The sequence below is a fragment of the Anoplopoma fimbria genome, chromosome 12, assembly GCF_027596085.1.
Source record: "Anoplopoma fimbria isolate UVic2021 breed Golden Eagle Sablefish chromosome 12, Afim_UVic_2022, whole genome shotgun sequence".
Taxonomy (NCBI): Eukaryota; Metazoa; Chordata; class Actinopteri; order Perciformes; family Anoplopomatidae; genus Anoplopoma; species Anoplopoma fimbria.
In genome coordinates, this window is record NC_072460.1 from 25943382 (window position 1) to 25954331 (window position 10950).

General features: G+C 40.0%; 1 protein-coding gene across 1 annotated transcript in view; it reads right to left on the reverse strand.

Annotated features, from left to right (window-relative positions):
* Window positions 1–4555: 4555 nt before the first annotated feature.
* atp6ap1a (ATPase H+ transporting accessory protein 1a) overlaps window positions 4556–10950 on the reverse strand; it is a 9259-nt gene continuing 2864 nt past the window's right edge. The window contains exons 3-11 of the mRNA XM_054609503.1: window positions 10888–10950; window positions 10431–10624; window positions 9852–9892; window positions 9316–9401; window positions 8473–8653; window positions 7926–8166; window positions 7122–7172; window positions 6726–6963; window positions 4556–6111 (exon numbers count right to left, since the gene is read on the reverse strand). The exon at window positions 10888–10950 is cut by the window's right edge and continues 12 nt beyond it. Coding sequence (XP_054465478.1) covers window positions 5902–6111; window positions 6726–6963; window positions 7122–7172; window positions 7926–8166; window positions 8473–8653; window positions 9316–9401; window positions 9852–9892; window positions 10431–10624; window positions 10888–10950 — 1305 coding nt within the window. The 3' untranslated portion in view covers window positions 4556–5901. The remainder of the gene's footprint in view (window positions 6112–6725; window positions 6964–7121; window positions 7173–7925; window positions 8167–8472; window positions 8654–9315; window positions 9402–9851; window positions 9893–10430; window positions 10625–10887) is intronic.

Genomic DNA, 10950 nt, shown 5'->3' on the forward strand with positions numbered 1-10950 from the left:
TATATATATATATATATCATATATACAGTAATAATATGATATCCTACAAAAAGTTTCATGCATTTTACTACTAAAGTCAGCAACACGTGTCAATTTCCACTCGTTACATGAATACAGTCTTTTCAAAATAAACTTTCGTCTTCACAGGAAACAACTTAGTTAGGTTTAGGAAACAAAACGACTTAATTAGAAGATTGTCAAAAGATCGTCAAGAATAATCACGGAGGTACTAGACTTATGTAACAAAAACATCCCAGTCACTTCTTGTGTCATAATGGGAATGAATAATGGGTTTCCTCTGTTAGCGCCGTTAGCTGCTAGCTGCCGGTTCACCTTCGCCATGCTGAGAGCCGTTTAGAAGCAATCAAAGTTGCTCCTAATTTCACATCTTGCACCTTTAAAAGTTGATTTTATTCAAAATCAGTTCATCCATAACGTGTTGTTTTATGAAGTGTCTTTTTTTAACATCTGGTGCAATAACTGAGTGGAAGCAATGAAACGATGCTTCTGTAAACACTGCATAGGTAGCAGTCAGTCGAGGACACAGCTCCGATCAAAGCTCTCTAACCCTCGGGCTTTTGCAAAAAACATCAGCTTGGCACTACATGGAGCTGGGATTTAGAACCCCGAGTCACCGGCTCTGTAGCTCTCAGAAATCCTTTTGGAGAGGCAGCCCGATGTGGAGACAGTGGATCTGGTGGATTCAGAGATGGCGGTGATGGAGTCTCAGGGGGCTTCACGCCCTCTGGCTCTGTACAGTAGAGAGCTCATAGGGGTTTCACTGCACTTTCTTTTTACATCTCCAGGTGTCAGACTAGGAACAATGTACCGGACTCGTTCTGGCTTTAAACACCCACAAACACTCAGAGAGGCCCAACGCCCGGCTGGAACAGGATCGGTGTACCGGTGTGTGTAATCAAGTTCTGCAGTGAGAGAGAGGCGGCGACAGGCAATCTAGGAATGATTAAAGGCCACTGAGTCGCCCTGTCACTGTACTGTATATACGTGGGTGTTCGTACGCCGTTGCTCTCTTGTTTCTTGGTGAGAAGTCTCCTCTCATCACGGCCGCTCGCTCGGACGAGCAGCCATAACTCATCGAAAGTGGCCGCCAGACGGTGGACATGATACCCCGTCTACAGTAATGGGATAAATTGGACGCCGGACAAGTAAACATTACACACGCTCAGAAGCGTCCGTCAGTGTCTCAGTGTCTTCCTTGCATACTGATTCTTTTCTCCTCCTGATGTTTTCTCTCTCGTGCACCTACGTTTTTTTGTTTCCCGTTATATGTGAAATGTAAAGAGACGGAGGCTCCAAACGCTCTGCGGCGGCGAGCCGTCACAATGATGCAGCTGTGACTTTGCAGTAGCTCAGTCGGGACGCAGTCACAATGTTACTCAGCTCCCCGGGGTGGGGGGGTGGTGGGGTGGTGGGATGGGCAGATGACTGATGCTCAGAGGACTGAAACTAGATGGCCAAAAGGTGCAGCAGCCACAGAGGACACGGAGCTGTGAGCTGCTGAAACCTGGAGACAGACGTGTGTCTTCAGAGAACACTGAATGGATCGTAGAAGGAATCGGCCTCCGTGGTTCGTGACCTTTTAAAAAGCAGGAAAAGGTTAAAGAAAGTGGCCGTTTACGTCTTCACCTCCAGTCTGGTGTGACCGTCACAGCTGTTGCCCTGTGCTGCCCTCTGCTGGGAGGCACAGACAGTGCAGGTCTGATGTGGACAGAATGCATGTCAGTAAAAAGCAGTCACAATAAAACATGATATCTTCTGTCTGTTCCTCGGAGTTAGTGACGATACTATGGAATGACTTTTCTTTCACCTTTAAACCAGCTGACGGTCCTCCTCCTCCTCCTCCTCCTCTTCTCTCCACACTGACATTTACACTCACCGTCTCCTCCCTCCTGTCCAGCAGCTGCAGCCAGACATCCCCACCTCTCCACCAGCATGACTCACCACGTACTACTGCACACACACACACACACACACACACATGACACACATGACACACACACACACACACACACACACACACACACACACACACACACACACACACACACACACACACATGGACGCCCGCTGGTGGTACAAGGTGACATTCACCGTGCCAACCTTCACAAGGGCGCAATTAACTCTGGGAGCAACCCAACAGATCTGTGTGATGGAGAGAGTACAACACACTCAAACTTTGAACAAAGGAAATAAAAATAAAAAAGGGTTTTATTGCATTGATCGACCGTCAATGAGCAGGTTTTAATGGATTTCATCTCTTTTAAATGGTTTCTTATAAACCTGGCTTCTACGTGATGTTGTTGCTTTTTCGCAGCCGCTTCACGTCACGATGGAATATTTGTTTCTACCAACTCAGCTGACGGGTGTTTCTGTCTTTTCTCTATTTTGTTTGTGCAATATTATTTTCAATATATTATGTCTAATATATCATTTTTTTAACTTTCCAATATCATGCACAATGCACACTTTTCTCTTCTTGTTTCTAACAGGCACTGGTGTTATTTTACTTCTTGTTTACTTAATACTTTAATTTGTTTGTAATCTTGTGTTGTTGAAATTCACTTTTTTTATTTTAGATTATTTTTTGTTCATAAAATTTTTACTTTACTGTTTTATTTTATAATTGATTTTATTATTTCATTTTATTAAATTATTTGTTTCATTTATTTTATAAATTGTATTTATTATTTTATTTTATTTATTTATTTGTTTCATTGTTTCATCTATTGGACTGGTTCATCAGGGTTTAAATGTTACATTAGTTTGTCTTGCTTTTTTCTGCTTAGTCTGTCAAAGCACTTTGAAAACCTCCTTTTTTTTAAATAACTATATTTATAAAGTTAATATTATTATGTCTTTCATGTCTGTATTCAGGAGACGGATAGAGAGAACAGAGAGAGAGAGAGAGAGAGCTGCAGTCGGTCTGTCTCGTTACAGCTCAGGTTTTCTCCGTCATCAGACAGACAGGTGTCTCTTCCCAATGTCAGAGCCCTCTGAGGCTCAGAGCTGACAGGAGGAGCCCAGACTTCATTAGCGGGTCAATTAACATTTCCCAGACAACATCTGGAGGACACACCGGCTACCCAGCTGCCATTACCCCCCCCCCCTCTCTCTCTCTCTCTCTCCTCAGAATAGCATCAAATACTAAGCGTAGCTGCAGTGTAATGAGTCCATTTGCGAGATGGTACTGGATGTTAAACTGCATTAAGGCGTGTAATTGAATACCTCCTGGCTCAGGAGCAGCTTAACACAGCGTCAGAGATGTTCGCCTTGGACTCCAGAGATATGTCATATCAATCAGCAGCCTGTTTGTGCATTTCTCTCCATTTCTTTTCGTTCAGACCCTCATCATCAGCTTTTGTTTTCTTCTGTTTCTCGGGACCTCCCCTCTCAATCTCTCACCCGTCTCTCGTGGCTTCTACACAGAAACTCATCTTTACCAGATTGATGGGAAACCTCCGGTTGTTCTGTGCGTGGAGCTGCGGGGCAGACAGAAGTTTGCAAACACTGTTGTACATAGAAGCAAAGGCATGCAGCGTGTTGACATTGATACATTCACGAGAGGAGAAATGAGAAACCAGCTTTATCTATTCTCTGCTGACCGGGCCACAGGCCTCACGACACAACGGAACATGTGTTTCTACCAGCTGACAGGCTTTTCTGTGTTTTATCCCCTTTTGTTTTATGTATTATTTATGTTTGTGTTAAATGGAATTCTTTATTCAACATTGTCCATTTCAATATCTTGTGCAATATTGTTTTTAATATATTATCTGCAATATAACTTTTAAAACTTTCCAATATTTTGCCCATTTTTTTGTTTTGTTTGTTAAGGCACTTCATAAAAAGTAAAAAAATAAGTCATAGTATAATATGTCATAAAAAGTAAAAAAAGTCATAGTATAGTATTTCATAAAAAGTAAAAAAAAGTCTTAGTATAATATGTCATAAAAAGTTAAATAAAAAGTCATAGTATAATTTGTCATAAAAAGTAAAAAAAGAAGTCATAGTATATATGTCATAAAAAGTTAAAAAAGTCATAAAAAAAAAAGTAAAATGTCATAAAAAGTAAAAAAAAAAGTAGTATAGTAGTATAGTATGTCATAAAATAGTATAAAAAAAAGTAAAAAAACATAGTATAGTATTTCATACATTTTTTTTAAAAAAGTCATAGTATACATGTCATCAAAAGTTTAAAAAAAAGTCATAGTATAATATGTGATAAAAAGTAAAAAAAAAAGTCATAGTATAATATGTCATAAAAAGTAATAAAGTCATAGTATGATTTGTCATAAAAAGTAAAAAAAAAGTCATAACATAGTATGTCATAAAAAGTAAATAAAAAGTAATTTCTAATGTAGGACAAGACTCCACGTGCTTTAGGGTTAATAATTTAACACCCCGTGGATATACTGTTTGAGAAAGTTGAACCTATAAATACACACTTGATGTCTAACAACGCATTAATAATTGTCTGTTAATGAGTTAAGAAAACATGTATTATGAAAAATAAACAAGTGATACTTTATTACCACAGATGTTTTATTGGGGTCACAGCAGCAACACGACATTACAGCATTGATATTCACTACAAATCATCAAAAGAAATGAACAAACCGTCAAATAATAATTTCACATTGAGCATAATTCAGTGCACATCAGTTCTGTGGAAATAGTGTTTATGACATGTGTTAAATAAATGTGCAAATAATAATGTTCTGTAAATTAAACCAGTGCGTTAAGCTCATGTTTGGATGAGACAACCAAGGACATGATTAACGTTTGAATGCTGTCCTTCCATGTTTTTCATTTCCTCACTGAACAGCAGATCTGAATTGTCCCTTTGAGTTACCTGTGTGCAACGGATATGATTAATCTGTCATCCATACAGAGAAAGTAGTCCCTTCATTTCACTCGTCTACTCACAGACACAAAACACAATTGTAAACACAGACACACAAATTAGTTTCACCAATAAATAGCATTTCATAATTCATTTTTTCATAAGTTACTTTTGTCCCTGTATGTACAATTGTAAAACTTTCATGGGGAACATTTATCCACCTGAAAAAACGAGATCCAGTTTGTGCTCCTCGTGTATTATCGTTAATGTTCCAAAGACCTCGAAAGTGATTTAACAACAAGTTCTTCAGGAAGACTCTTCTGCCCATCTGAATTTAAAAATATATATATATATAATATATATATATATATTAAGTTTGCTGCACTGATTCTCTTGACAAAAAGGTTTATTTTCATTGATTTTTTTTCTGGATTATTGCAGAAAGAATCTCTGGTTTTTGAAGCGTGAACATAATCAGCAGAAGTAAAAAGCTCACGTTGCCATGATGACGTCATTTTTAAGAGAACATTTAGAACTAAACGTGTGTTAACAACAGATTTAACTCGTTCCTGCAGCACTCTTTTATACATTTTTAACTTATTTTGCTATAAATTGCGACTATTTCTTTTCACATTTCTATTTAATAATTTTGATGAAAGTCTCTTTACGCAAAGACATGTCATTTCCAGCTACCATCTTTGTTTGGATTAGAAAACAAAGTCACAACCAGAGAAATCTCCCTTTAAAGCAGATTCATATTTTAGGTGAGAAGAGACTATGAGGATTGTAGAAGAACCTTCCGGAGAGCTTTAAGAGTTAAACCACCGATGTAACGCTACTACATGAGAAGCACAAACTGGGTCTTCTTCAGTCTCAGATTGCACATTAAGTAGTAATGACTAATCCCTTATTCTGACAACACCACTAATCAGTGTGTAGAATGCCCAACTACAGATGAACAGGGAGTGGAATGGAAAGAGTGGGACTGGAAGTCTTGAAGAGACGGAGAGGAGGAACGATGGGAAGTCTTGTGTGTGTTACTCTGTTTGGGGCACGGAGATGGCCGGTCCCTTGGGGTCATCGAAGCGGTCCATGGTGCGGAGCTGCATGATCATGTGGAGGCCGTAGGTGAGCACCAGCACCATGAGGAGGCTGGTCATCAGACCCATCCAGATACCAGGAGAGAAGAAGCCTGCACAGTCGCTGGCGTAGGAGAACTCGTTGCCGGTCAAGTTGAAGCCCTGGATCTGTGGAGGGAGAGTTCACAAAAAACAGTAACAGGTGAGGGCGTGGACATTTATGTATAAGCTTATTGTTTTTGTAAAGCTAGTTACCTTTATGTATGAAAGACTAGAAATTAAGTTCATCTGTTTCATTTCAAACTTGAAACAAATCTGCTAGTTTCACCTTTAGACCTTATTCACAACAGACATTTGGACTTGTGATAGCAGGAGAAGCTGAAGCCATCATATGACCTGCAACCTTGGAACTAGCTCATCGAAATGGAATGCGGCCATTTTTAATTTTACCATTTACACCTGTGCTTATTCCTGCTATGATGTGGAAAAAGGTCCATTAATGAGTGGACAGAACCAGGACAGCCGTTTCTCCGTTTACAGTCTCTATGCTACGCTAAGATTATCAACTCTTGGCTCAGATTAAATTCAAAATACTTTCATTTGTCTCTAAAAAGGGAAATTTGAAATGGCCAAAAAGGTCCAACAGCTGTGCCAGAATAAAAAGAGATATGAAAATCATCCATCTCTCAGCAAGAAAAGAGTGAATTTCCCATCAGCATCACTCTTTGAAAACTCCAGCAGCTGAGAATAAGATTATCAAGTCAAATAAACTACTATCATACCTGGAAGTCCTCAAAGGAGACCCTCCACTGATTGGCCGGGTCGTTGAAGGAGCGTGGGACGAGCAGGGGCCAGCGGAAGTTGGTGACGGACTCGCAGCGGTACGAGTACTCGGCGGGGGCGTAAACGTTCCGGCTGCCGTTGAACTTGGCTTTGGTCCCGTTGTACTCCAGCTCCACCGTGTCCAGCGTGAACCAGCGGCGTGCAGACACTTTGTAGTGACGCTGGCTCATTGCAAAGCTGGATATACACACAAATACACAGAGGTCAAAGTGTTAGTGAAGGTTACATTGATCCATGTCCAATAGCATTACTGAATAAAAGAGATGAAGTCTGAGAAGAAACACAAGATATACATTCATATGTGACTGTGTGGATTATGTTGGTTGAACACTCACATCAGTTTGAAGTTGAGGTAGCCGAGGACATTCTCATAATTAAGAACCAACCTGCAAAGAACCAAAGAGGAAATTAGAGATATTTATTTTCTTAAAAACATTTAATATAAAGACATTTTCAACATTCTCTTTTAGATCCACAATGATGAATGATGAGACCAGTTTTGTTGTTGAAATAAATATGAACCAACATCTGTTTTATTTGATGTTATGATCAATTGTTATAACTATTGCAGTTTTAAAGAGATATTTTGAAGTGTGGTTTTATAGTCTGTGTTTTACTGCAGTAGATGGAGTTTGTAGAAACAGACAGGAGCAAAGCAATGTAGTGCTGTGGATGCATTTGTTATTGAGTGACTTTGTTAAATCTGAACTCAACTTTTTAAATCACCAAAGTCACACAATAACACCAACAAACTAACAGATGGAGGCAGCAGTAGAGCAGCAACTCCTGTGTTCTGAGAGCTTAAATGACTGATTTTGTGAATGTAGTCTGGGTTCTCTTCAGAGAGCTTATGTAACAGCTTCAGTTCCCCGTCAGAAAGGTAAAGAGGTGAAAACACTCTAAATATAGCGTTCACTTAAACTGATATTGATTCTTTAGGCGTCCACAGCAGGACTTTGCTCCATCCACTGTAGTAAAACACTGACTATGAAGAAGAAAAACATACAAACACACTTCTAACCATCTCAACTGTCCCTTTAAGGCTCTTTTAATACATACAGTTTACAGACAGAAGAAAAAGGCTTCGGCCTATTAATCCCTGCTAATGAATTCTGAAGTATTTCACAGATGTGACCTACTTGGCTTTGGTTTTGTCGCAGCTTGAGCCGTGGAGTTTTGGGATGACGCCCTCCCCAAAGGTGGACGGGGTCAGGTCGTGGAAATCCCAGCGCCCGCTCCGAAGGGTGTACACCGACAGGGATTTAGCCCACAGGAGGATACAGGTTTCCTCCCCTCCTGGAGAGAAAGACAGGGAGAGAGAGCTGAGGATGAAGCTGGCATTATTGCATATTGTTCTATCTGTTGACAAACCATGTCTAACTTCTCTAAACATTGGTTCCTCCTGATAATGTAATGTAGTAAATCAGAATATCGTTTTTAAATGTCCTGTAGTTTTTAATCAAACATACAGCAGGAAGTAGTGACTTTGTTGTGGACTGTTTTCAACAGCGTATTAATCCACATTTGTTGCTCTATTTTGACTCACTAAACTACATGAAGGAGCTCTATACTTCACAACAGGGAATGTTGGTTTGGGTGTTTTCTTGGGATTTGTCTACAATAAGAAGTAAAGAGTATATCTCCAGTTTTTAATGGCTAAACAAAAACACCATGCAGGAATCTAACCGCAGCAGGAAGATGAAGTGAGCTCCTCCACCTTATACTCCACAGGGGCGTAGGTTCCAGCCTTCTCCTTGATCCTGCGCTGCCTCTCCCGTTCTCTCTCCCTCTCCCGATATCCCCCTCTGGCCTGCAGGAGAGAGCGTCCTCCGCCGAGACCGGCTTCCATGGAAAGAGACGCCGCCTCCTACGGGGAGAAAGAAGGACGGGTTGGCTCAGAAAACATGAATTTAACTGCTGCAGTGACACATGATTAAGCAGTTTTGAGGCGTTTCTTTTACATTTTTCTCTCTGTGGGTTTGATTTTCACTACAATATAAAAGTCCTGCTCCTCTATGGAAACTGAACAATCAAGACTAGAAGTAGAAAGAACTCAAACATGTCTTTAGTGCAGAATAACATAGTTACCATGCCATAAATCATAATGAATTTCTTTGATAATGTATTTTACAAGAGTTGGAAAACAATGGAGTCTATATATCCAACTTGTTTCCAAGTGTCCACAAGTGTTACCAATGTTGGAAAAAACAATGGAGGCTACACATGCTATAAATATAAAGCAGAATTTAATGTTTTTAAAAAATCAGTTTCAAGCAAACTTATTTGTGGAGAGATAAAAAAAAAAAAAAAAAAAACCTGCAGTATTAAATGTTTTTGATGAAATATCACAATTTAATTTTCCTTTCGGTTGCTTTTTCTGACAGAAGGGTTCACGAACCGTTGAGAAAATTGAAAGATCTGACGGTAATTTAAAGCTGATAAAGGTGTAGTTTTGGCGATTGTTTAAAGAAAACATGCTTTTCAATCCCGCCGGCTGGTGAACACATGAACGTCAACACACAGACTCACCCTGGAGGGCTGCAGCGCCGTGTAGATGGCGGTGTACGGGACAGACTGGGTCTTCATGGTGCTCAACACCTGACCAATCACCTCATCTGAAAAACATCGGGTTCATCCATTACACTGAAACCATCACATACAAAGACACTGAATGGTTTTTATATGAAAAACAATGCACAGATGTGTGTATTTATTTATTCAACATTATACTAATATGTTTTATAAATCATTATCACTATTTACTTGTGTATATATTAATAAGGATGCATCATTATTATGTTTATAATTCACATTTGCGTGTATCTTTACACATGTATTTTAGTTTTTCCCTTCTGTTTTTTCATGTACAAATGGAAATGTTTATGTTTCTCAAATATGGCAGTTGATCTTTAAATTAAGAATCTTTCAATAAAACTTAACTTAAAAAAAAGATATATGAAAAGTTAGAGATTGGAGGAAAGAAAACTGAATAAATGAGGAGAAACATAATCAATGTTTCATTTAAGGGCTCACTGACTGGTCTGATATTCTTTGGACGGACTCACCGTTTCCACTGAGAATCTCTTTTGCAGACATCAGATCAGCCCTGAAAGAGAGACCAGGCAACAATCAGATAGTAATTAAAAAAAGCAAGTGAGAGAAATGATATGCACAATTATGATCTTAGGAGAGGGTAAATAAAGCGTCAACTGAGGTGGATCTCGTGCACAGCAAGATATGCACCCAACAGCTAAAACAGACAAAGAAATGCAAACAATGAAATAAAAGATTAGAGTTTAATGTGTAGGTGGGTTATTTTCTTTATGATGGCTAAATAAAGCTTTAAAACTTTCTTTATAGATTCAAAGCTTCTGGACTTCAAACTCAGCAGCAGCACAGTGACATCTGGTGGTTTGTGAAACGTACAGCAGCCCTTCAAACACTAAAACGCCTCTCTGATTTTAATGGTTTTAGTCTGAGATTTGTGCAATAAAAAGGTCCAACAAGCCTGCATGTTATTATTGTTATAATGTTGCTTACGGCATACAGCCAAAAGTTTCCAGATGGAACTTGTGTATGTGAACTTTGGTTTTGCATTAAATGTGTCATCTACAAACTCCAGCCCCGGTGTCCAGTGAACCTACCCGATGCCGTACGGCAGCCTGAACACCAGCAGGGCGGGGGAGGAGCCGTTCAGTCTCAGCTGACTGAGCGTCTCAGGGTCCATGTACAGAGGGGAGGTGTCCAATTGGTCCTGCAGCTGGCCAATCACTGCATTGGAGGCAGGCCAGGACACAGCGGGTAACACCAGAGGGGAGGACGAGGACATCAGAGCCCCCTGTGGCACAGGAGAGACAAGAACATCTGTCAGTGACATGTAACATACCACAGAGAGGATTTAGTGAACCAGCATATCACGAGAGAAGTAGAGTCATTTTCTCATAGACTTCTATACAACCAGAGGAGTCGCCCCCTGATGGACAGGAGAGAGAATGCAGCTTTAAGACAGGAAGCAGTGACTTCACTCGGCAGAACAGGAGGTTGTCGCTTGATCAGGACTCAAAACATCACACATCAACACAGCGTTTATCGTCCTCTTACCTCCAGGTTGGGGAAAGCAGTGTCCTGCTTGTTTCCAAAAGCCCCTCCATACATGGTGAAGTC